This window comes from Crocuta crocuta, unplaced genomic scaffold (genome assembly GCF_008692635.1).
Source record: "Crocuta crocuta isolate KB4526 unplaced genomic scaffold, BGI_CrCroc_1.0 scaffold93, whole genome shotgun sequence".
Classification (NCBI taxonomy): domain Eukaryota; kingdom Metazoa; phylum Chordata; class Mammalia; order Carnivora; family Hyaenidae; genus Crocuta; species Crocuta crocuta.
Window position 1 is genome coordinate 6,756,582 of NW_027529641.1, and position 26,543 is coordinate 6,783,124.

Sequence of the window (26,543 nt, forward strand, 5' to 3'; positions counted from 1 at the left end):
GCACTTTGGGTGGTTGTTTTTTGGGGGCCACAAAAAAAAATTGTCACAAGCAGGCCAGTTTGCAAAGATGGAATCCTTAGTGGTGGAGATCGAGGACTGGGGCTCCCCAGCTGGCCCAGCACTTGGACAAGAGTTAGGAGACTGGGCAGCTGACCATCTAAAGGGCCATGCGTGTTGGGAGCATTGGTTGCTTTCCTAGGAAGATGTGGGACCTGGGCCTCTCCCNCCCTGCTTCACTTCCCGGACACCAGCCATGGCCTGAGGAACCTCTACTTTCTCGACCCCATTTGGCTGTCCGAATGTCTGCAGAGGATCTTCAACATCAAGGGCTCCCGCTCGGTGGCCAAGAATGGGGTGATCCGGGCAGAGGACCTCAGGATGCTGTTGGTGGGGACCGGCTTCACACAGCAGACGGAGGAGCAGTACTTCCAGTTCCTGGCCAAGTTCGAGATCGCCCTGCCTGTGGCCAACGACAGGTGAGCCCTGGGCAGGGCTACTCGCACTGCTCCCTGGAGGAAGGAGTTGGGACTGGGGGCACTGGTGGCTTAAACAAGATTTCCAGGGATGGGCCATACTGAGAACCCACCTGCCTGGTCTGGCTACTCCTTCCTATGCCATGGCTGTCCCTTTTCAGGGGATTCAGAGAAAATGCATTTATTGAAAAAGTGCAGGAAAACATGCAAGAGTGGCATTAAAGATATTCTGGGGGCGGGGGGAAGGGAGTTCACATTTTAGAGGGTTGACTGCTTGGGCATTTGGTGAATATGAACGGGGTAAGTGATGAGGGTATGTACACTAATTGCACAGCCTGGCTTCAAAATGCAGAGAGGGCAGGGGTGGGGCTGGGGGCAGGGTACTCACAGCCTGAGCTAGTGATGCATCTAAACCAGCTGGGTGCTCAGGGCCTCCTTGCCCTAATTTTAGTCTCAGCCATTTCCTCCTGGGTCTAATACCAATGTTGCCCCAGATCCAGTAGCCAGGACTCCAAATCCACACACCTGCTGTAGACCGTGTCACCACCCACCCCCTAACCCTAGAGCTCTGGGACGATGCCCACTGGAGTCTCCTGGGAGGCCAGCCTGGAGCCTGGGCGGCCAGCCCAGAGACTCTGCCTGCATAGACTGGGGCCTCCTGGGAGCCAGACCTCAACCACTGTGCCTGAGGCACGACCCAGATAGCCACTCGACCTTATAACTATAGGAGAGAGCCTCCTCCAGCCTCCCAGTGGCCATGAGTGAGTCAAAAAGAGAAACCCCAAAGAGGAACTGAAAGTCCAAAAGGTACCATGGCCCAGGGGATGTCCTGAACTTTGGTCCATGCAACGTGAGGCAGCCTCCGAGTTGACAGTATTACCAAAATCTGACGATTTTCTGGACATTTTATCGACAGGACAGAGAAAGGAGGGAATACATGCACTCAAAAAGAGCAAGTCAGTTGTACACACAAGTATGTACCAGTGAACCATACAATCAGCCAGGCCATGGCCAAGTCTCCAAAGAGGCTTATAGCACAGCAGGTCAGACCACAGAGCCAGGGTGCCTGAGTACAAACTCCAACTGCCTTTCTTGCCCTTATCCGTAAAATGGGAGCAATCCTTTTACCAACTAGTATTGCAGTTGTTGTGAGGATTAAATTAAATAATACATGTTGGGGTCCTTGAGTGGCTCAGTCAGTTAAGCTGACTCATCATTTCACCTCCGGTCATGATCTCACAGTTCAGGAGCTCGAGTCCTGAGTTCGGCTCTTCACTGACAGCACAGAACCTGCTTGGGATTCTCTCTCTCCCTCTCCCTCTCCCTCTGCCCCTCCCCCACTCTCTCTCTCTCTCACCCTCTCTCTCAAAATAAATAGACATTAAGTAATAATAATAAGTTAGATAATACATGTAGAGTATTCAAGGTGTCTCTTGCACTTGGTGTCTTTACATCAGGTGTCATCAGTACTATTTGTTGTCACCTCTTCCTTTGCATTAAGTGCTCCTAGCAAGTGGCATCTGGTTCCATATAAAGCCAGGAATGTCTGTCCAGTTTCCACTTCAGCACAGGTATAATGGTTCCCTTGTGCTCCAGGCTAAGTTCCGCCTCCTTGCGCATAAGCCTCTATTTGGTCAACGATGCCACTGACCGTCTCTGAGAGCTCCCGTCCCATTAGGGCAGCCACGGTGATGCAGCGTGAGTGAGCCAGCTCCTGGGTATAGACCCGGTGCCCTGCCCAGGTTTCTGCCCTGCCCAGGTTTCGCGGCTTTACGTTCAAAAGGCACATGAAGAGTTCACCTCTTTAACCCCCATCTTGCTGACGCTGTGATCATCCCCTGGTTTGGCCTTTCCCAATGAGTAATTGCTCCCAGGCAGGTTAGCAGGTGTCCGTGGCCCTGACCACGCACCTCGAAAAGAGCCTTGTTTCCAGTTTGGATCTCCTCACTTGCCATGCCGGCTTCCGAGTCATCTCTGCCTTTGGAAATATTGAGCCCCTGCTCTGGGTGCGCCATGCTGCCTGTGGGGGGCTCCTGCGCCCAGAGCACACTCATTCCACTCACTGTCACCCCTACAAGGACGTGGGCAGTGTAAGATCTGAGCCGAGTGTGGTGTGGGCGGCAGAAGTGGAACCAGTCATGCAAGGCACTGACAAGGGCCTCCCACTTGGGGGAGGGATGCGGAGAAGATAGATAACAAGGACTTTTCAGGACATGAAGGAATAAATCAGGCTGTCCTGCTGGCGAAGGCCGGGGGTAGGAGAGGTGATTGAGAAGGTCCTTTCACTCAAGATCTGAAGTGGCTAAAAAAACCCTAACACTTCATTGCCCGCCCCCTCTGGGCCTCACCTGCACAGCCCCTGTCCATCCAGCGCCAACCCTGTGGGATAGGTGTCCTTTCTCATCCCATGTCAGGGAGGTAGAATCTCAACACAATTATACCACGTGCTGAAAACACGGAGCTGGGATTAAGGCGTCTACAGTATTTTCGAGGGTCTCTTCCAGAAAGTTCTAAAGACATTTTACTGGACATAAACTGATGTATTTTAAAAGCATCAGGGGAGCTGAAGGCAAGGCCTTTGTTAAGAAAATGGCACACTCAAGGGCCGCCCTGGGCCTGCCCCCATGGCTCCACACACACACACAGAAGATGCTAGTGTTCAGGCCCGCCCTCAGCAGGACCTCCCCAGGCTTCAGCTGTTTCCAACTGACCACAGTCATGAACGGCTCCCTGACTCGGTGACTCAGCACTTTTACGATGAGCAAGAGTGCTCTCATAAACCATCCCTCTGTGCAAAAACAGCCTCGTTCTGACTTTGAAGGTGATCCTGTTGTCTCAACTGTCCAAGAACAATAAATAGCTTGGAAGGCCAAAAACGTTACTCTGACCCCAGTATCTGCAGTGTCCTTGGAGCTGTGCAGCTGTATTTGTTTTTCCTACACCATCCAAGGTTAATTTTAAGCAATTTCCCCCATCACAACCCACTTTACAGAGAGCGAACCATGATTTGCTATGTCTGACGGGTTTATGACTACAGATGTTTTCATGTCTTCCCTCAGCATATTCTAGTTGCCGCCTTAGGGACCTTCCCTGATATGTGTATTTGCTGTACCCATCTTCATTTTTCTCTTGGAGAATTTATTTTTAACACATAAACTACTGCCTCTTTCTAAAATTAGAATCCTAAGTGTGGAGAAACGGGCACCCTCCTACACTGTTGGTGGGAATGTAAACTGGTACAGCCCCTCTGNTCATGATCTCTCAGTCTGTGAGTTTAAGCCCCGCATCAGCCTCTGTGCTGACAGCTCGGAGCCTAGAGCCTGCTTCGGATCCTGTGTCTCCGTCTCTCTCTGCCCCTCCCCACGTGTGCTCTGTCTCTCTCTGTCTCTCAAAAATGAATGTTAAAAAAATTTTTTGTAAAGTAAAATCTCAAAGACCTGGAGCCACGGGGCGAGGGGGTGGGGGGCAGGCTGGGAGCTGGGGAAGGACCTGGGCAGTGTGCCCCAGCCAGATGTGTGCCGGGGTCCTGGCCCCACAGCGGAGCTTGGGCCGCACCATTCACCTGTCCCCTTTGTTGTGTTTCAGCTATCTTCTGCCACACCTCCTTCCATCCAAACCCGGCCTGGACACTCACGGAATGCGGCACCCCAAGGCCAATACCATCCAGAGAGTGTTTAAGATGAGCTTCGTTCCTGTTGGCTTCTGGCAAAGGTTTATAGCACGGATGCTGATCAGCCTGGCGGAGGCGNTGCCCTCGTGGGAAGGAGATGGCCCTTCACAGGAGGGGCTTGAGCGAAACCCCTTTTCCTGCAGCAAAACTACAGACTTGGGGCCAAGAGGCCAGCATGGCACGGCTGCCTTCTCTTCTGTAGGCTGGCAGACCCATTTGAGCCACTCTGTGAATACCAAATCAGCACTCACTAGCTTAGAATATTCATTTTAGGAGCAGCGGTTATAAACCAATCCACACCAAAATCCCGGAAGGGTTGCCTGGGTGGCTCAGCGGGTTAAGAGTCTGACTCCTGAATTCAGCTCAGATCATGATCTCACGGACCCCACATCAGCCATGGAGACTGCCTGGGATTCTCTCTCTGCTGCTCTCTCTGTACCTCCCTTGTTTGCGTACTCACATGTGTGTACTATCTCTCTCTCAAAAAGAAAAAAGATCCCCAGCTTGTTAGAGCAATGATGGCTGGGCCCCCTGAGAGGTTTCAATGAGGTGGGTATGGACTGGGACCCAGCATTTTGCATACCTAACCGTTGTCCCAGTGATGCCACCAGGTAGTTTGGGGACCGCACTTGGACAACCATGGCTTTAGAACCCTGGTTTTGCCCATTCAGGCTGTGCGCTAGAAGCCGGCAGGGACCTGGGCAGCGTCTAACAGACATGGACAGAGCCCAGGCTGCTTGACTTAGAATCTCTCAGGGCAGCACGCAGGCGTCGGCAGTTTTTAAAGCTTGCCGGGTTATTTCACCATCCAGCCAAGCCTGAGAACCAGGAGTGTAGAGCTTTAACTTGGTCCAGAAGCAACGAAGACCTAACCCAAGAAGTTACTTTCAGCGGGTTCCCCCTGGGGTGGTTGAAAGGCATCCTGGCTCTCCATCAATGTGAATTTCATGCAAAACAGTAACACGAAAGTAGCATTTTTTTGGAGTGTTGTTTCCCAAAGTGGGGTTCCTGGTCCAGCAGAGGCAGCCTCTCATGGGAATTGGTTAGAAATGCAAATTCTTAGGCCCACCCTGGACCCACGACATCAGAACCTCCAGGATGGAGGCCAGTGCTCTGTTTTTCACTAGCCTTCCAGGCGATTTTGACCCACTCTACAATATGAGCGCCCTGGCATAAACTTGGACTATTGAATAACTGGCATTAAATTTAGTATTAATCTATTTTTTACCACATTCCAATTAAAAAGCTCTTATGGAATTAATAATTCCTTGGCAAAAGATATTCTTTGATTTCCCCATTTTACTGAAATGTTAAAAAATACACATAAGAGCCTGAAAATCCTAACTACTGTGGCTCATGTTATTGGCGGGGAGGGGTGCTTGTTTGCAAGGCCTCCAGGGTACACTGATGGAAAGAGTGGGTGCATGAGCTGGCTCATCTACAGTCCCGATTGGGTCACTCTGCCCTCCCTTTGAACTTGTTTTCTTTCCACGTTCTAAGTGGGAGGTCACAACAGTGTCCTCGTCCTCGTCATCGTGGGAGGCCTGAGTTCCCAAGTGGGCTCTGTGTTGGGGATGGGGGGCCCAGCTGGGCGAGGGGGTAGATGCCCTTCCAGGCAGCACCCCTCACTCAAAATGAGAGGGAAAGTCCCATTGAAATTCAGATGAGAGGGAGTTCAGTCTCAGGAGTAATCAAAGGCATACAAATTCAAGCAAGGATAAAATGCTGGCCACTGTTCACCTCTCAAATCAGCAAAGAGTAAAGCCACAGTGTTGCCGGAACCATGAGACAGTTCACACACCATGGTCAGAGTGTATACAGTCTAATCATTTCGAAAGAGATTGCCCAGTACGTATCCAGGGCCTACGCGTGTTCAGACCCTCTGAAGCAATAATCCCACTGCTAAAACTGTGAACTAAGGAAATCACTTGATGTCAGAGAAAATTTTGTGACTTTTCACATTCCATTGGCTTTCACAGTCTTCATTATCAAATAAGGCTTTTTCATTGTTTAAGTTTATTTATTTATTTTGAGAGAGGCAGATACAGCGCGGGCAGAGAAGGGTCAGAAAGAGTGAGACAGAGAATCCCAAGTAGGGTTTGCACTGGTAACGCAGACTCGGGGTTTGAACTCACGAACGAACCATGAGATCATGACCTGAGCAAAAATCAGGAGTTGGCTGTTGAACCAACCCCCCAGATGCCCCAGGAAGTTACTACACTTCACAAAATATTGAGCTTTAGAAAAATGAATTTTATGTTACTAATTGCATAGGAGAAGTGAGGTTTTTAAAAGCATACAAATTTAGAAATTTAGAAAATTAGAAATAGAAAGTCAGAAAATATGGCCTTAACTATTTTCTAAACATACATGTAGACAGAAAAAAAAATCTGGGATTAAAATATACCAAAATCTCTTTGCTTAGTGTTAAGTTGTTGTTTTGCTTTCTTTTGCACATTTCTCTGTATTTTCTACATTTTCTAACATAAAGTTTTGCTCGTAAAGTCAGGGAGGGAAAAGATTTAAACAGAAGAAGCCTATTATCAATCCTTTGGGGAAAATGTGCTCCTAGAGTATCCTGGAGACCCGTCGGATAATGCAGTGTTTAATTTGGCAGCAGGACGCATGGTGGGGGAGGAGGGGGTGGGAAAGATGGGGGGTCATTTATCAGGATGGGGCCGCGCCAGCCTCTGCAGAGCCCTGTCCAGGGCCAGCGAGGAGGCTGGAATACTTAAGCAGCATCTTTCCTCTGTCTTTCAGCTTTTTGAAAACAGGAAGAATACTAAAAGCAGACATAGGAAAGTCACCATTTACAGCTTCACGGGAAACCAGAGAAATCGCTGCAGTACGTTCAGAGTGAAAAGAAATCAGACCATCTATTGGCAGGAAGGGCTCCTGGTCACTTTTGATGGGGGCTACCTCAGGTAGGAACACCTGAGAACCTGCATGACTGGATGGGGCCACCTCAGGTAGAACACCTGAGAACCCGCATGACTGGACGGGGGCCGCCTCAGGTAGGACACCTGAGAACCCGCATGACTGGATGGGGCCACCTCAGGTAGGAACACCTGAGAACACACACGACTGGACGGGGCCACCTCAGGTGTTCCTACCTGAGACACCTGAGAACACACATGACTGAGAACACACATGACTGGATGGGGCCGCCTCAGGTAGGACACCTGAGAACCCACACAACTGGGCCAACCCAGTGCCATGGAAATAGCCCTGTGGGGGCCTCTCCCGGGAGACTGTCCACTTGGTATCCAGAGTTCTGTTCCCAAGAGCAGCTCTTCATGGCAGCTTGTAGAAATATGAGACCCTCCCCTGGAAATATCCAGAGGCTCCCCATCTCCTCACCTCCTTCCTTTCCCCTTGTAGGACAGGAAAGGTGAGGGAGGGTGTGGTGGCTACAGCCCAGGACTTGAGGGAAGTGGGTGGCCACTGAGCTCCGGCATCCCCGTGGCCACTTAGGTGATATCTGCAGGGGCTTTGCAGCCATCTAGCCCTGTCCCCTTGTCCTAAGTGACGATGGCCCAGGCGACACCACCGGTTCCCCAGCCCCGATCCTACGTGCAGCATAACAAGATCCATAATTTAGCTCCCTTTTCCTGTTTACTTTTTTGAGAGACAGAAAGACATGAAGTCAACTCAAGAGGTTTAATAAGTGACTTTTAATCAGTTTTAATAAACACAATCATTTCGTATTTGCAATGAGTTTTTCAAGACATTCTTCAGTTCCATGAGAAGAGGAGGAGACGAGTAATGTATCTTCTTCTGAGGCCCTGACTTGAGCCCCTCTCTGTGCCTGGCATTTTCATATAGATGTTCCCACTGAAAGCTCACAGCTGCTGCCTGGCAGATGAGAACCTTGTGGTTCAGAGAAGGCGAGGCCCTTCCCCAAGGCCACACCTCGGAACCTGATTCCAGCCTGAGCATTCCTACTGCCAAGTCCTCATTACGTCCACCTCATGGTGTTGGGAAGTAGTGGGGGCACAAGGCAGAGTCAGGCACACAAGGGGGTCCCCTTGACAGTCATGCCTGGGCACAGGGTCCTGGGGTGGGGGGGTGGGGTCCCTGGGTGTGGGNCTTGCCCTAGAGGCAAGGAGATCATCCCAGGGCCCTCCACGAGCAGATCACAGTGGACTCCTTCTATCTGGGTTGCAGTGTGGAATCTTCAGACGTGAACTGGAAAAAGAAAAAAAGCGGAGGAATTAAAATCATTTGCCAGTCAGAAATGAGGGACTTCTCTGCAATGGCTTTTATCACAGACCACGTCAATTCCTTGATCGATCAGTGGTTTCCCGGTAAGAGAATGTTCTTGAACCAAGGCTCTGCTCATGTTAATATTTCTTTATGAATCAGGATGGGGCATGTTATTTGGGGAGCAGAAGTCTCACTGGGATTCAGCCCAAGGAAACCAGAGAGGTCCTAATGGCCCTTTGGCAGAATCCTGTTCCTGGGGGAGTTGACTGTGTCATGGGCGTGGGTGCTATGGGGAAGACGAGGGCCCGGGCCCCACAACGTGTGTACAGGACTTGGCCCCCTGGCTGCACACAGTGTGTGAGAAGGAAGACTACCCTGGGTACCACATGTGGTCCTAGAAGACCCTGCATGTGAACTTCACATGGGTCTTGTCTGCACAGTGAGGCTTGTGCTGAAACCTGGGGGGACCCCACTGATGGAGATTTAACCCTTACACAGGGGTGGGGAGGCGAGAGAGCCACACCTGTCAAGGACCCCCCCTTTTCTCTCCTGCCTGCCCCCACCCCCAAATCCCAGAGGTGATCGACCACCCACGTGCCCCTTTGATCAGTTTCTTCACTGACTATCCACCCAAAGAAAACACCTTTTGAAGTGAAGCTTTTGAGGCCCTCTGTTTGTTTGGCTACCAGAGTGGAGACAAACCCGCAGGGTGTCCTGTGGAGAGGAGGCGGTCTGGGGCCAACCAGGCAGCCTCCTCCCCTGAGCCCTCAACCCCTGAAGGCTGGCAGCTGAGAGAGCCATCTTGGGTTTGGACCCCAAGACCTGCTGGGCCAGCCTTCTAACCTCCCTGAGCTGGCCGCATCCCAAGGCAGCATCAGAGGACATGGCAAGATGTGGGCTCTGGACACCAGGGCCTGGGATCCTGCCAGGGTTGGTGGGAAAGCTGACCTACAAGGGAAAAAAGCTTAGAAGCCCAAGAGAAGGCAGTTTGGGTGTGCTTGGCCATCCAAGGGAGCCTCTAGGTCCATATGAGCCTCCCTGGGCTTGGGACTCCCCGCCAACCAGTGGGCCCCACAGCTGGTGCTTCTGGAGATATGGGGGGTGGGGGCGGGGCTGGGGGAGCATCAGATAATCACCTGAGACAGGAGGGGCTGCACTGAGCACCTGGGACAGGGATGCCCGGGAGACCGCACCACCGCCAGCCAGGAGGACGTGTTATACATGGGGCTGCAGATAGCAGGTGTGCCCAGAAGCTTCTAGGAGTCCCCCTCCTACCCTGCACAAGACAGGCCATCAGCTCATCCTGAAGGTTCCTCTACAGGGGAGGCTGTTTCTTTGCACCTCCCTTCAGAGGCAGCACAGCTGTGTGTCTCCTGCCCGGGGCAATGCAGGTAAAATGACTAGGTTCTGTCTATTTTAATTTGTACTCATTTCTCCCCCTGCATTGCTCTTCTAGGAAGGATCGGAGTAATTGCAAGCCTTATGTTTCTAATTTTAAGAACGGCTCCTCATTGGTTGTGGTTCGGTTGCTGGAGCGTGGCATAGCTCCGACCGGGCCTGCCGCATCCTCTCAGGGCCCAGATGTGCAGGAGAGGTCCCCAACCTCCCAGCCCCGCTTCGGCCAGCCGGCTCAGGGTCTAGACCACCCACCGTCTGCCCAGTACATCCCCGACCTTTCCCCACGCACATCTTTCAGGATGAAGGATTTCGCTCTCCAAAAGAGAACCCAAGTCTTGGTTCAGCCATTCCCTGGGGCTGAACTCCAGGCAGGGGCGCACAGACCCCCTCCCGTGAAAAGCCCACCCAGCCTGGAGTTGCAGGGTGCTCCCAGCAGCCGACCGCATGTGAGCTATCTCCTGCTCTGTCCCCATCCAGCCCTGACAGCTACGGAAAGCGACGGGACCCCACTCATGGAGCAGTACGTGCCCTGCCCGGTCTGCGAGACGTCCTGGGCCCAACACACTGACCCGAGTGAGAAAGCAGAGGGTGTGCAGTACTTCGACATGGAAGACTGTGTGCTGACAGCCATTGAGCAGGACTTCATCTCCTGCCCCAGACACCCTGACCTCCCCGTGCCTCTCCAGGAGCTGGTTCCCGAGCTGTTCATGACCGACTTCCCGGCCAGGTAGGCCACAGTGCTGCACTGCATGGCCAGCCCCTGCTTTGGGGCTGCTATAACCACTGCTTCCCGTGCAGTCTCCTGTGACCTTCAGGTCCCTGTCCTAGGCTGCCTGAAGCAAACCAGGCTGTCAGCTTGCCATTTTCAAGGGCACAACAGGCTCAGCTAAGCAGATCACCTGGAGGGGAAAGCCATTCTGGATCCCCCACACTGTGTCTCCCTCACATCAGCTGAGCTCCTTTCTGCTAAGCTTGCCATTCCCTCTGGCTCCTCATTTTCTTGCCGGCTCAAGGAATAGAAGGCAAATTCTCCTGGGTGGCGTTCAAGAAGGGGGCATTCCCAGATCTACAGCCTCATTTTCCTTTCCTGGCAAATGCAATCATTTGGATCCCCTAAATCTGTTCTTTTTTGTTTTTTTAATGTTTATTTTTGAGAGACAGCATGCGAGTGGGAGAGGGGCAGAGAGAGAGGGAGACACAGAATCTGAAACAGGCTCCAGGCTCTGAGCTGTCAGCACAGAGCCCAATGCAGCTCGAACTCAAGAACAGCGAGATCATAACCTAAGTCAGTGTCAGACACTTAACTGAGCGAGCCACCCAGGTGCCCCAATCTGGGGTGTTTTTTTTTTTAAGTTTATTTCTTTATTTTGGGAAGAGAGCACAATTGGGGGAGGAGCATGGAGAGAGAGAGAATCCACACTGTAAGTACAGAGCCCAATGTGGGACTTGAACTCACAAACTCATGACCTGAGCTGAAGTCAGACACTTAAAGGACTGAGCCACCCAGGCAGCCCCTCTAAATCTGTTCTTAAAGTTGAGTCTACTCTATAACCTAAGATAATGGTTGGGCAAAGAATGCCGGAGAAATAGAGAATGTTTTGAGGTTCCATCCAACAGGAAACAGTCACAAAATCCAAGTGCTTGGTAAAAAATGGAATCTTCTGTAATCGTGGAAACCAGAAACTATGGTATGGTCTCCCTGGAGACAATTTGATATTGGAGATTACCAACTATTTTGGAGTTATGGAGTCCTGTTGTTTTATTCAAAGGATTGGTAGATCTGGCTTCTTCAAAGAAAAGTACACTTTTTGGGGTGGGGATAATAATATTTATATTCTCATTTTTCCAAGTTGCTCCATATCCCAAAGAATACATGCAGAGTACTCTGAGATATTATAGAATCTGGGTTCCAAAGCCTGCGTCTGGATGAGTCTATCAGGTTAAGAAATTGCTTCCTACTTTGGATGATGTCCCCTTCCCCATAGCCCTTGTCAATATCCCCAGTTACCTCACTGGTAGAAAGAGCAATAAAATGCCAGTCTTCTGCAAAATGAGCTCCCTTTATTCCTAGAACTCCAACGTGAGGGGTTCTCACTTCTCAGAGACCACATGCAGAGTTTTGTATATGTGTGAATCAGATTTCTTGGGGGAGGGTGCCCAGTTAGGCAGCCCCAAATGTTAGGATTTTCATGTATTTGCTGAACTTTGTTACGTTTTATGCCCCAACTGCATCTGGGCTGTGGCCTCTACTGTATGAAGTCTGGAAAGCCAGATTGGGTGTCCCTATTGGTGTGGGTCTAATTACAGGCTATGGTGTGGTTCTTAAATGACGGTACTTGGCTGGGAGTTGAAAAGACCAACAATGTGAACAGGATTCCCAGCCCAGCAGAGGCCGACTGGAAACTTGGGCTATGGCCCCAACCATGGCCCCGAAGCATCACACTCCCTGTGCTTCAAGTTTAGGCAGGTGGGGGTTGGGAGAGTGGCTACACGGCATCCAGGGAGCCCTGTCCTGTGGCCTCCAAGCTCACAGGAGTCCTAACTGAATGCCCTTGAGGGAGCCCCAATGGTCCTGTGGCTTCCCATGCCTATCCTAGGGGGCTCCCATGTGCCCAAACTGCCCAGGCAGGTGGTTTGGGGTGGACCCTTGGAGAGCAGCCCGGCTCATCTTCCCCTGCACCACTGAGGGCCGCCAGGGGTGCGGCTGCACCTGCCTGGAGTGTAATGCATGCAGCTGAGCTGTGCAAAGTCTGAGCAGCTGAGGAATCTGTTCCTGGAAGGAGTGGGAAACACCAGCCTAGCAGGGCTGGCCTGTGGGGCCAGAATGGCCCCAGTGGGTACTTCTGGCACAGGCAGCTGATGTGGAACCCAGATAGACCTCAGCAGAGCCAGGGGAGGCCCTGAAGTGGGAGGGTATCTCGCCCTCCCCCTATGCCTTCTATCATCCCTCTCCATCTCCCTCCCTTCCAGGAAGAACTTGCAGTCTTACCAAAGCCCCACAGAAATCTCCCCCTTGCCCGGATTAGAACACACAGACCAGTGAGGTCTAAACTGCCTGCCCCTGGATGAAATCCTAGCCATCGATTGTGCAGACACTGCTCATGCTAGTGAGAAGCCCTCTTGGCTGCTTGGGACACCTGGGTGGCTTGATCCATTGAGCATCTGACTCTTGATTTCGGCTCTGGTCATGATCTCACAGTTCATGAGTTCAAGCCCCACATCGGGTTGTGCACTGACAGCACAGAGCCTGCTTGGGATTCTCTCTCTCTCCCTCTCTGTCTCTCTCTGTCTCTCTCTGTCTCTCTCTCTCTCAAAAATAAATAAACATTTAAGGGGCACCTGGGTGGCTCAGTCAGTTGAGCATCCGACTNAAATTTTTTAAATAAAAATTTTTAAAAAAGAAAAGAAGCTCTCCATGTCCACTTATATAATTCTTTGCTTAATAAAAAGAAACAGGGAAACAACTAATCTAACAGTAGATAAATGTAGCTTGATGGATACCAGGTTTTAAAGCAGAGAACCTTTTGGAGGAAAACATCCAAAAGAATTGTTTTCCTAGTGGGTAGGCCACTTTCCTGGTGCCAGCCACCATCTACACACAGGAGGCAGTTTCTATTATGAGCCCACTTTACAGAGAAGGTTTGTGGAGGCCGTATGACCTGCCCACAACCAAGGTTTAGCCCGGATCTGTCTGACCCCACAGGCGGCTTTGACCCATGGCTCCCTGCAGTGGGGAGAAATGACCACAGATATCCTCACACCCACCCATCCCGGGACCAACCCCGCCAACCTCAGCGGGACTCTCTAGGGGTCTGGGTAAGGGGGCAGTTAGGGAGGTCGGATCTGACCCACGTGCTGTGTTTGTGGCAGGCTCTTCCTGGAGAACAGCAAGCTGGAGCACAGCGAGGACGAGAGCAGCGTCCTGGGCCAAGGCGGAAGCGGCACCGTCATCTACCGGGCCCGGTACCAAGGCCAGCCCGTGGCAGTGAAGCGATTTCAGATCAAGAAATTCAAGAACTTTGCCAATGTCCCAGCAGGTGAACAGGGAGGGCCCTACGTCGGTTTTTTTTTTCTTTTCAGGCATGTGCTCCCATGGTCCAAACTCCCTGCCATCTTAGGAGTGGCAATGAGGGGGTTGGGGGGGTCAATAAGGCCACCGGAAGCCCCTGGGTGGCCAGCCTGCTTAGCTCCTGGCAGGATGTGGGATAGGCCGAAAGGTCAGGCTGAGCAAGGCCCAGAAATCATTTTGGGAAATTCTTTTCTTGTCTGGACACAAGCCCCCAAGAGCATGGGCCATTCTGACAGTTCCCATCATCTGCTTGCTTCGTGGCCAGCACAGGCCTGGCATGTGGTGGGCACACACTTAGCCCTCAGGTGGACCCCTTTCCTTGCAGGGCTCCTCTTGGCCATCTCCACTAAGAAGGGAGGTGATACTTTGGATGAATGTATGGGGAAGCCAGCATGAGGCGACTTCTCCCCTGCCCACAGGAATAAGGGAATGCCATCTTGCCCTGGCACATCTGGGTCCACACACCACGTGCACACATCTCAGAGGTGTTCTCTACCCAGAGCAACCCATCACCTCTTAACACCTGGCCAGCGTGGGGGCTGGGCAGCCACCTCGCTTCCAGCCAGCTGAGTTTCACATTTTGACTGTCCTTGGCCTAGCACGTTCATCTTTATGATCATTAAGGTCATTTACACACTTGGTAGAAAAAGCAGAATCCTAGAACAACGTAAAGAAAACAGATCAGAAAGGAAGAGACACGTCGTTGCTCTGGGAAGAGAATGACTTCCTGCACAGAAAATCTAAGCAAATCCACTGGCAAAAATGAGAGCCAGGAAGAGTTTCACAAAGTTGCCAGACGTGAGCTCAACCTCAGAAGTCAGCAGCATTCCCACGCACGGCAATGACCCATTGCTAGAAAATGTCCCCGTGGCAGCGATGAAACCACAAAGTACTGAGAGATAATTAGTATATACCATTCAGTTTAGTTCCCATTTAAATCCCAGCGAGGGGTGTGTGTATGTGTGTGACAGAGAGAGAGAGGGAGGGAAATCTCACTGATTCTAAAATATGCGTATGAGATGACAAAATCCCAAGGACAGCTGACAGCTGAGACAATCCTACAGTAGGGGACAGAGAGGCCTGCCCCACAGATGTCATGACTTAGAACCCTACAGACGTGAAGCCAGTGCTCTCTGGGGCTCGACCAGGCCCACAGAGGGAACAGACACAGGCGTGCGTGGTGGGGGAGTGGGGTGGGAAGCTGACGCTTAGCAGAGGTGACATCGTGAGTCAGAGGGGAAAGGCTGAGCGTTCCCTAATTGAGACAGGGACTTGGGTCAGACTTCACGCCGTAGTCAGAAGTAAACTTACAATGGGTTAAAGACCTCATGTGAAAAACAAAACTTTTGTACTTAAAAAATGAATTTGGCCAGCCCGCACACAAATCTGGCACAACCGATGCATTTTAACTTCCAAGGTTTTGTTTTTTTTTTTTCATGCTGTTTAAACCTCCATGTCCAAACATCCCTGATTCTCAATTCTGAACAGAGGGCAGAAACAGAGAGGGACAGCAGAGGATAAGGGCCTGGTGGACCCTGCTCGGTGACTTCAGGGTTGGCCACAGACCAGTGGGCAGCATCGTGACCCACTTGATGGGAGAGGCCCCTCAGTGGGTGGGGGTGTGGGAGGGTTGTAGCAGCCATGGGTTTAACAGGTTACAGTGCATACTGGAGATCGCCCACCACTGCCCAGAGACCCCGCTCCTCTGGCCCGAGGTGACGTGTCACGGGCGTGTGACAACCCCAGTTTCCTCTCTGGCTGAGGAGAGAGAGTGCTGGTTCTTTCTGCCTTCAGCAGTCCTGGCTGCTGACAGAGAGTCGTTTACCTGGCTCAGTACCCTTTTGGCCATGCTGACTGGACCAGGCTCCGGGCCACACTCAGGGATGCAGAACTGGAATAGGCCACAGCCATGACCCTCAAGTAGCCAGCAGTGGGGTGCGGTGAGGGCTATGGGAGTGACACCCATGTGACAAGGACAGGGACCTGCACAGTTCTCCATCAAGGGGGCAGGAACTGTGTTGGGCCTGACTTAGTACCTGAAGAGGAGAGGTTTGATACCAGCCTGGAATGCCTCAGGAATGCCACCATGTGGGGCCAAACTCTGGGTGACAGTGTTGCAATCACTAATGTGTTAAGTGCCTTAGAATATATATCTTGCCCTCCGGCCCCTCAAGTCCCCATGAGGTGCCTCTGAGTGTGGCTGGACCCCTGAGTGGCCCGAGGTGGGCTTCCAGCAAGGCAGCCGGTGCTCTGTGTCCCTCACCCCCCCGGGTGGCGCTGATGGCTGTGCCCTCCCCCACAGACACCATGCTGAGGCACCTGCGGGCTACAGATGCCATGAAGAACTTCTCAGAGTTCCGGCAAGAGGCCAGCATGCTGCACGCCCTGCAGCACCCCTGCATCGTGTCTCTCATCGGCATCAGCATCCACCCACTCTGCTTCGCCCTGGAGCTGGCCCCACTGGGCAGCCTCAACACTGTGCTGTCAGAGAATGCCAAAGGTACTAGGCACACCCAGAACATTCCAAGGGGATTGCCTGGGGCCCCGCCCCACCAGATCAACCCCTTGGGGGCCGGAGAGCCCATGGTGGGTAGCACAGTTCCCCGGGAAGCCATATCCCTGGGGGTTCCCTCCTCCCACCGGGCCTGGCTGCCTGGGGCAGAGCACACCTGCCCCCCCCAACAGCTCACAGTGCCAACTCCCTGCAGGTGAAGACACCCACTTCACCAGGTCTACACCCTGTATGGTGCTGTTGGCAAGGCTGGGAAAGCTTAGGGTTTGGAGTCAAGTGGAACCATGTTCCTAGTCCTGGTTCTCAGCCCTCATCCAGTGAATTGGTGCCTAGTTTGCGGGCCTATAAAAGGAGGATGAGAACAGCCCCACTGAGGGGGGCAGCTGAGGGTCTCAAGTGAGGCGGCCCGGGGAGGGCCCGAGCGGCAGCCTGGCCCCATAAGCCCACCAGCCACGTGTCCGTCGTTGCCAAAACTCTGAGACACTGGGGTCAGTTTTATCTTATTTTTTAAGGAAATTTTAAAATAATTTTCCTTGGGAAATGAGTTGGTAACTAAATTCCAAAAAGCTGACAGAAGGAGAGAGGTAGCCATCTCTTGGTTCAGGAAGAAGAAATGCAATTAAGCTCAAATCATTTCTCCCTCGATGGAAGAGAACTTTTTAAATTTATTTCATTGACTTTTTAATGTTTATTTATTTTTGAGGGAGCGCAGGTAGAGGAGGGGCAGAGAGAGAGACAGAAGATTCGTAGTGGGCTCTGTGCTGACAGCAGCAAGCCCCATGCGGGGCTCAAACTCATGAACTGTGAGATCATGTCCTGAGCTGAAGTCAGACACTTAACTGACCCAGGTGCCCCGAGAGCTTTGTTGCTTTTATTTTATTTTTTTAAATATTTTTTATTTATTTCTAGGAGAGAGAGAGACAGACAGACAGCGTGAGCAGGGGAGGGTCAGAGAGAGAGGGAGTCACAGACTCCGAAAGAGGCTCCAGGCTCTGAGCTGGCAGTCAGCACAGAGCCCGACGCGGGGCTCGAACCCACGAACCGTGAGATCATGACCTAAGCGAAAGTCGTACGCTTAACCGACTAAGCCACCCAGGCGCCCCTGTTGCTTTTATTTTTTAATGTTTATTTATTTTTGAGAGAGAGAAAAAGACAGAGTGCAAGCAGGGGAGGGGCGGAAAGAGAGGAAGACACAGACTCTGAAATAGGCTACAGGCTCTGAGCTCTTAGCACAGAGCCCGCTGCGGGGCTCGAACTCATGAACTGTGAGATCATAACCTGAGCTGAAGTCAGAAACTTAGCCAACTGAGCCACCCAGGCGCCCTGAAAGCTTTTTTAAAATGAAGCTCTTATTACTGCAACCTACCCGTTGACAGTATAGCAAACTTGGCCTGCAGTAAAGTCTAGGAATTTTGAATTCCTTGCTGTTTTAGTAAAAACATCAACAATTCCAGACATGAGATACTGGGAATCAAGCATGTCTGTCTTAAATACTACTTCACATCAGAAGGTCATTCTCTGTCTCCTCCAGCATCCAACAGGGATAATGATGAGAAATGTCAGTAGAATTTAAGTATCTGGGAAGAGAGAAGGTTAGAAAAGACTGTTGTTGTAATGATAGTTTGTTTATTTTTTTCCTTTGCAAAGATTCTTCCTTTATGCCCCTGGGACACATGCTCACCCAAAAAATAGCCTACCAGATTGCCTCTGGCCTGGCCTACCTGCACAAGAAAAATATCATCTTCTGTGACCTGAAGTCGGACAACATTCTGGTCTGGTCTCTGGATGTCAAGGACCACATCAACATCAAGCTATCTGACTACGGGATCTCAAGGCAATCATTTCATGAGGGTGCACTCGGCGTGGAAGGCACCCCCGGCTACCAGGCCCCCGAGATCCGGCCTCGCATCGTGTATGATGAGAAGGTACCCACCCTGGCCCACTGCCAGCCCCTGGCCCACCCAGCCCATTCCCAAAGCCAAGCCCAGGCACCGGTGAGACCAGGCACCGGCAGCCTCTGACTTCTGTGTTTCCCCAGGCACGAGTCTCTCCCCCTGTGGCTTGAGCCAGAAATGCACAGGGGCCTGTGTTCACCTAGCAATGTCAAGGTTGACTTTTCCTTCGCTTCAGGAATGGTGCTTTAGCCTCTGAATTCTCTAACCTTGATTCAGAGACATAGTGAAAGTGGCACACAGTGGACAATGCAGTCCAAGACAGAAATGGGTCTGGAATTGGGTCCTAGCCTCTGCCATTTAGATGTGTAAACCAGAGACAGTGGACTAGCCTCATGGGGGCTTGTGAGGGGCAGACAGAGTAAGGATGGCAAAGGCTCCCTGCCTGTAGGTGCTGTCGACAAGATGTTGTCCGAACTGAATGGCAGAGATGGCTGGGACAGCATCACCAAAGCCAGGAGAAGAGAGTGAATCCTAGGAGTACAGGCCTAGGCTCCCTGAGTGGCTGCCCAGCCAGCCTCCGCCAACCTGATGGCTGAATGTTTGCCTTCTTCCCTGAAATAGATGCAGCCACACGGGCAACTAAACACCGTGTTGCCCTAACCACCCAGCACTGAAACCTCTGCTATCCCCCACCCCCGGTCTATAATTTTTCATTACTTGGTGATTTGCAGATGAGTTATTGACTAATTGCTTCAGGAATGGCCTAAATGACAATGCTGGACATTACGTCCCCATGTCATTTTATAACTGGAAGTTTGTACCGCCTTCAAATAAAGCAGGAAGAAGGATGACCTTAGCATGTGTGGGTTAACTTGTTACCTGTGTCTATTAACCAAAATAGAAAAGGCAAATCAGAGTGATAAAAATAAGAGCTGCTTAAGTAGCAGGTGACACAGACTAGGCATCTTGAAACTAAGATGACAACAGAACCTTAACATTGAAAATTCTCAGATCTGTCTCAGCCATTCTCCTGCTAACATGTTATTTCTTGGCCTTTGTGAAGGCCTGTACTAACTTCTCCCTGTTGGGCCTTTGGATAATATTAAAATTAGAGGAGTCCACATGTTGTGATTTAGGAGACACGCCCCTTTGTGATTTGCATACACTGCTGTTCTAGTGCCAAGCGCATTAAGCTAGGGTCCGTGTTCTACCTTGTCTTGGTTCTCAAGGATAAAGGAGCATGGCATCCTTGGAGCCCTTAACTAGAGCCTGCCAGTTAGCAAGTTCTCAGTGTGTGCTTATTGGATGGATGGGTGGGTGGGTATATGGGTGGATGGATGGGTGGATGGGTGGGTGGGTGGATGGGTGGATGGATAGATGGAAGAAGGGAAGGAAGGAAGGGGAAAAGGAAGGAAAGAAGGAAGGGATGGAAATCAAGGTAGGAAGGAAGGAAGTATGGGAGGATGGATAGGTAAATGGGACAGAAGAACAGATAGATGGATAAATGGGTAGACAGGAGGATAGATAGATAAATATGCAGAAGGACAGGCAACTGGGTGCATGAATGGATAGATGGATGATGGAAGGAAGGAAGGAAGGAAGGAAGGAAGGAAGGAAGGAAGGAAGGAAGGATTGAAAGATGGATAGCTAAAGGGACAGAATGTTGCATGGTCAGATGGTTGGCCAGATGTTTCAACAGGTAGGAAATGATAGTTGCATTCATTGGTGGATGGATTGATGATTGTCTCCCTTTGGGCAGGATCCCCTGTCTAACAGTATCTTCCTGCTCCCTCCATCTCAGGGCCAGCTTCCGAGAGGTGCTGGGCCCAGGCAGGGGACCTGACTTGGCTTGCCTCTTTGCCCAGGTAGACATGTTCTCCTATGGAATGGTGCTGTACGAGTTGCTGTCGGGACAGCGGCCAGCACTGGGCCACCACCAGCTTCAGATCGCCAAGAAGCTGTCCAAAGGCATCCGCCCTGTTCTGGGGCAGCCTGAGGAGGTGCAGTTCTATCGCCTGCAGGCACTCATGATGGAGTGCTGGGACACAAAGCCCGAGAAGGTACCGGGGACCCAGGGCTCAGGGGCCAGTCACCTCCTGCCACGGCGGAGGGTCTGCGTCTAAGGATCTAGAACAACTGGGCAACCCTCCTCTGCTCACCCCTTCTAGAAAGAGATACATCCACTCATCTTCTTTGTGTATATGTCACTCTCAGGAATAATGAGCTTTTTGTCCCTCCCCAACTTTAATGTCACACCATCGTGCAAGCAAAACATACCAGCCCCTCTATAGCAGTACAGTCCCCGTGCAAGAGCAGAGAGAAGGTATGTATCTCTTTTTAAAGTAATGAGGAGCAAGTTTGCTCATGAGAGCCAGAGTCATATTATCATTTTTTTAATGTTTATTTTTGAGAGAGAGAGAGAGAGAGCAAGCGGGGGAGGGGCAAAGAGAGAGAGGGACAGAGGACCTGAAGCAAGCTCCATTGCTGACAGGAGAGAGCCTGATGCAGGGCTCAAACTCACAAGCTATGAGATCATGACCTGAGCCGAAGTCAGATGCTTAACCAACTGAGCCACCTAGGCGCCCAGTCATATTATTATTTTATGGGCCAGTGGTTTCAAGGTTAAAATGCATTTATCAAACTATATGGTACTAACTGAATGTATTGGGAGTAAAAGAACATCTGAGAAAAATTCTTTACAAGATTGTATGTCCATAGGCATGGAGGTTGGAATATTAGAGTTTAAGCCAACTGAACAATCAAAGTTCAAGCTGCCATCGACAGTGATGACCCAGACACTCTAGCACCTGAAGTTGTTTCGGCCTCTTGTTTTGAGCAGTTTCTAGACCTTCCTCTCTTGCTGAAGACCATTGGTTTCACGGGCAGGATAGGTATCAATCTGGTTTAAGTGACCCTTGCTCATGGCTCTGGTGGCCTCTCTCCCTCAGCGCCCACTGGCCCTGTCAGTGGTGAGCCAGATGAAGGACCCAACCTTTGCAACATTCATGTACCGGCTACCCTGTGGGAAGCAGACTGCCTTCTTCTCGTCCCAGGGCCAGGAGTACATGGTGGTGTTTTGGGATGGCAAAGAGGAGTCCAGGTAATGTCTCAAGGCTTACTTTGCCTTGTTGGGGTGACCATGGACTCGGGGAACACTCAGGGCTGACCACAGTGAGAGATGTTTATGGACAGTGGGTTGAAAGCCTGATGGAGTTCACTCCAGAGAAAACTGAATCCATGCAAACAGACATGCATGTATGCATTTGCACTTAAGGGAAGCAAAGAAAAGGTGGTGTCTGCTGGGGGTGGGGTCAACAGAGGGCTTTGCTTTTGTTGTTTTGTTGTTGTTGTTTTGTGGTGTCTTAATCCCCATCACCTATCTCATCCATTCTCTCACACTCAAGCTCCCCTCTGGCAACCACCAGTTTGTTCTCTGTGTTTATGAGTCTGTTTCTGTTTTATTGTTCCTTTTGTTTTTTAGATTCCACATATAATTGAAATCATATGTTATTTGTCTTTCTCTGACTTATTTCACTTAGCAAAATACATCTAGGTCCTTCCATGCTGTTGCAAATGCCAAGATTGCATTCCTTTTTATGGCTGAGTAATATTCTACGTGTGTGTGTGTTTGTGTGTGTGTGTGTGTGTGTGTGTGTGTGTGTGTGTGTGTGTGTGTGTGTGAAGCATCTTTATCCATTTTCTATAGATGGACATTTGTGTTGCTTCCATATCTTGGTTATTGTAAATAATGCTGCAGTAAACACAGGGGTGCATGTATCTTTTCAAATCAGTGTTTTCATTTTCTTCAGGTAAACACCCAGATATGGAATTACTGGATTGTATGCTTTTTCTATTTTTAATTTTTATAGAAACCTCCATACTGTTCCTTTTTTAAAAATATTTTTATTTTTGAGAGAGGGGGAGGCGCCGGGGGGAGGGGGACAGAGTCTCCTAAGCAGGCTCTCTGCCAACAGCAGAGAGCCCAATGTGGAGGCTGAACTCACAAACCATGAGATCATGACCTGAGCCGAAGTTGGAAGCTGTTTAATCGACTGAGTCACCCAGGCTCCCCCATACTGTTTTCCAGAGTGGCTGCACCACTTTATATTCCCATCNGAAATCATATGTTATTTGTCTTTCTCTGACTTATTTCACTTAGCAAAATACATCTAGGTCCTTCCATGCTGTTGCAAATGCCAAGATTGCATTCCTTTTTATGGCTGAGTAATATTCTACGTGTGTGTGTGTTTGTGTGTGTGTGTGTGTGTGTGTGTGTGTGTGTGTGTGTGAAGCATCTTTATCCATTTTCTATAGATGGACATTTGTGTTGCTTCCATATCTTGGTTATTGTAAATAATGCTGCAGTAAACACAGGGGTGCATGTATCTTTTCAAATCAGTGTTTTCATTTTCTTCAGGTAAACACCCAGATATGGAATTACTGGATTGTATGCTTTTTCTATTTTTAATTTTTATAGAAACCTCCATACTGTTCCTTTTTTAAAAATATTTTTATTTTTGAGAGAGGGGGAGGCGCCGGGGGGAGGGGGACAGAGTCTCCTAAGCAGGCTCTCTGCCAACAGCAGAGAGCCCAATGTGGAGGTTGAACTCACAAACCATGAGATCATGACCTGAGCCGAAGTTGGAAGCTGTTTAATCGACTGAGTCACCCAGGCTCCCCCATACTGTTTTCCAGAGTGGCTGCACCACTTTATATTCCCATCAGTGATACACAAGGTTTCCTTTCCTGTACATGCTCACCAATCCTTGTTTCTTGTCTCTTTGATACTCACCCTTCTGACAGGTGTGAGGTGATAGCTCATTGTGGGTTTTTGTTGTATTTCCCTGATGATGAATGATGTTGAGCATCTTTTCATGTGTCTGTTGGCCACCTGGATGCCATCTGGATGTCTTGTTTGGAAAAAATGCCTATTTAGGTCCTCTGCTCATTTATTCGTCAGATGGTTTGTTTTCTTGGTGTTGGGTTGTACGAGTTCTTTATATATTTTGGATACCAACACCTTATCAGATATATTATTTGTGAATATCGTCTCCCATTCAGTAGGCTGCCTTTTCATTTTGTTGATGATTTCCTTCACTGTGCAAAAGCTTTGAATTTGGTACAGTCCCATTGTTTATTTTTGCTTTGGTTGCTTCTACCTGAGGAGACAGATTTAAAAAAATACTGCTAAGCCTGATGTCCAAGAGTTTACTGCATATGTGTTCTTTTGGTGTTCCTTTGGTCTTATGGTTTCAGGTCTCACATTTAGGTCTTTAATCCATTTTGCATTTATATTGTGTATGGTGTAAGAAGGTGGTCTAGTTTCATTCTCTTTCATGTTGCTATGAAGTTTTCCCAACAACGTTTGTCAAGGAGACTGTCTTCTTCCCATTGGACACCTTTCCTACTTTTTCAAAGATTCATTGGGGCGCCTTGGTGGCTCAGTGAGTAAAACATCCGACTTTGGCTCAGATCATGATCTCACGGCTTGTGAGTTCAAGCCCCGCATCAGGCTCTGTGCTGACAGCTCAGAGCCTGGAGCCTGCTTCAGATTCTGTGTCTCCCTCTCTCTCTGTCCCTTCCCCACTTGTGTTCATTCTCTCTCTCTCTCTCTCTCTCTCAAAAATAAGTAAACATTTAAAAAAAATTCCAAAGATTCATTGACCATACAGTTGTGTGTTCATTTCTGGGTTTTCTATTCTGTTCGACTGATCTATGTGTCTATTTTTGTGCCAGTGCCACACTGTTTGGATTGCCACTGCTTGTGGTATAGCTTGAAATCAGGGACTGTGACACCTCTGGCTTTATTATTCTGTCTCAAGCTTGCTTTGGCTATTTGGGGTCTTTTGTGGCACCATACAAAATTTGAGATTATTTGTTCTAGTTCTGTGAAAAACGCTTTTCCTATTTTGAGAAGGATTGCATTGAATCTATAGACCGCTTTGGGTAGCATGGGCATTTTAACACAATACTTCCAGTCCATAAACACTCTGTCCATTTATATGTGTCATCTGCAGTTTCTTTTATCAATGTCTTAATTGTTCAGGGCACAGGTTTCTCACCTCCTTGATTAAATTTATTTTTACGTATTTTATTCTTTTTGGTGCCGTTGCAAATGGGAACGTTTTCTGAATAAAAACACAACAGATTCCTCTATCTTAATTATGTATCCTGCAACATTCCTGGGGTCATTTCTTAGTTGTAGTAGCTCTCCTGTCCTGAGGGGAATTTGTTTTAAGATGGATGCTATTTGCAGCTTGATAGTCGAAGAAGTCAATGATGCTGGGGGTTGGAGGGAGAGGACAGTCACCGGGGTGGAGTCGCTGAGTAGTGAGGGGGCAGGGGACCCAGAGCCAAGCACGATTGTTGCCCTTAAATAAGAGTTTGTGGGCCTTCCCTTCTAGTTGCATCTTTGTCTCAGTGAAGTGACAGGAGGGTCAAAAGCATGGGGAGAGGTTTTGAATATTTGAGGAGAAAAGGATGACATGTGACATGAGCAGTGATGCATGAGACCAAGGTGATTGCTGGATGACACTGAGGCCCGCTGGAGGTTGGAGGTCATGTGTTGGAAATGAGAATCGTCAGCAGGGTTATGTTCCCTCAGCATGCTTTGCTGCCCTACCATTGCAAGATAGGCAGAGTTGGGATTTTGCCAGGAGGGAGAGAAAGGTATGAGAGGTGTGAGTATTTTCAAGAGAGTCATGATAGAGATGGATCCTAGAACCTAAGGGAGGCCATACAATGGAGTGTACCAGAAAATCCCAGGTCTTGGCAGACCCCCCCCCCCATACACACACACCTGTAATGAGTTATGGTAGTAGGTGGAGTAATCTGGAAAACCAGGAGGTAGTGGTCAGAAAACAGATGCTTGACACTGAGTGGGTGGAGGGGTGAAAATATTTGGAAAGGCAAGATCTGATATGCAACTTTGGGAGAGGCTGGCTGGGTCCAGTGGGGATGAGATCATTGAGAAACAAGGAGGAGGTCACAGGACCAAGATGCCAGTGTATTGGAAAGATGGCAGCAAAGACTTTACAGAGTCCCCAGAGCCACCATCTGATGTGAGACCCATCAGTCCTGGCCAAGGGGTGTGGTCTCTCCCACCCGCCTAGTGTGACATCTTCAGATGAGCATTTGATGGCATGAGTAGTCTTCTGGTAAGCCTCATGGCAAATATTTGCAGGTGCTAAAATCTGATAAGGCTCAGATGAAGCTTGAGACACAATGAAGCTTGAGACACAATGAGATGAAGGGAAGGAAATGCGCCATTTTCCTTAGGTCAGTCTAGGTGAGCTTCACATCAGGTTTCATGTCACTGAGACTAAGTGCTCTGACCTAAGATACCATCTAAGGAACCATGATCTAAAAATATGTATATGTGTGTATGTATTTATGTATGTTTATTTTTATTTATATATGTAAATATATACATTTTCAGTTTTTACATTGTGGGTAGCAGTGTTGTTATTACTATTTTAAGGCTTTGCTTGTAATTGCAGGGTAAAGTGAATGAGTAATTATAATGGTGTTATGCATTGCACATTGGGCTTCTGGCATGCAAAGTATGAAAGAGAGGTTAAATTTAAAAAGTTGTAGTTCTGAATTTAAATTTTTGGTCTCATGATATATCTAAGAAAAATTAACTATGCTTCCTAGTCCTGCCCATTGCAAAAGCCTAGAAACAATGACTAAATACCAATGATGAACTCTGGGACCCACATGATGATGGTCTCAAAGTACCATGGGGAAGCAGGGCTTATTTGAGAAGTGGCCGACTCAGGTCTGGGACAGGAAGACGGCCAGGAGCATCTGGCACACCAGAATCAAGGATGCCATCAGACACTTGTGAGGATGGATTGAAGGGATTTAGGAGCCAATACAAAGAGGTTCCCACTGGCCAAAGACTGGGCCATCGGCCATGAGTAAGAGGAACTGCAGTGGATTGAGCTACATCAAATTGTTTACACTCATGAGTTTCTAATACTGTTTAGGAAAAACAAACAAACAAAAACCCCTCATTGATTACCATTGGAAGTTCCTAGGAACCAACACATTATTTTGAAAATTGGCATACACAGAAGGCATCAAGGTTTTATTCTGTGTTTCCTGTGTGTACCCCAGGGTAACAAAAGAGATAAAAGGAGGAAGTTTCTCTTTTGAGAATAAATGAAGCTAATAAATGAGGAAGGAATGCCAGAAGCAGATGTCTGCCATTTGCCATCTCTATTGAAATAATGGATGTAGACAATGATCATAAATGGTCGCAAAAGGAGTGAGAACCAGACATTCCCAATAGAAATCCACAGCTCCAGTGAGCAAA

General features: G+C 49.4%; 1 protein-coding gene across 1 annotated transcript in view; it reads left to right on the forward strand.

The window, feature by feature from the left end:
* LRRK1 (leucine rich repeat kinase 1) overlaps positions 1-26,543 on the forward strand; it is a 123,370-nt gene that overhangs the window by 87,846 nt on the left and 8,981 nt on the right. Inside the window, exons 19-28 of the mRNA XM_077762395.1 lie at positions 182-476; positions 4,059-4,218; positions 6,880-7,067; positions 8,311-8,450; positions 10,225-10,474; positions 13,618-13,784; positions 16,119-16,316; positions 17,976-18,253; positions 20,089-20,283; positions 21,172-21,323. Coding sequence (XP_077618521.1) covers positions 182-476; positions 4,059-4,218; positions 6,880-7,067; positions 8,311-8,450; positions 10,225-10,474; positions 13,618-13,784; positions 16,119-16,316; positions 17,976-18,253; positions 20,089-20,283; positions 21,172-21,323 — 2,023 coding nt within the window. The remainder of the gene's footprint in view (positions 1-181; positions 477-4,058; positions 4,219-6,879; positions 7,068-8,310; positions 8,451-10,224; positions 10,475-13,617; positions 13,785-16,118; positions 16,317-17,975; positions 18,254-20,088; positions 20,284-21,171; positions 21,324-26,543) is intronic.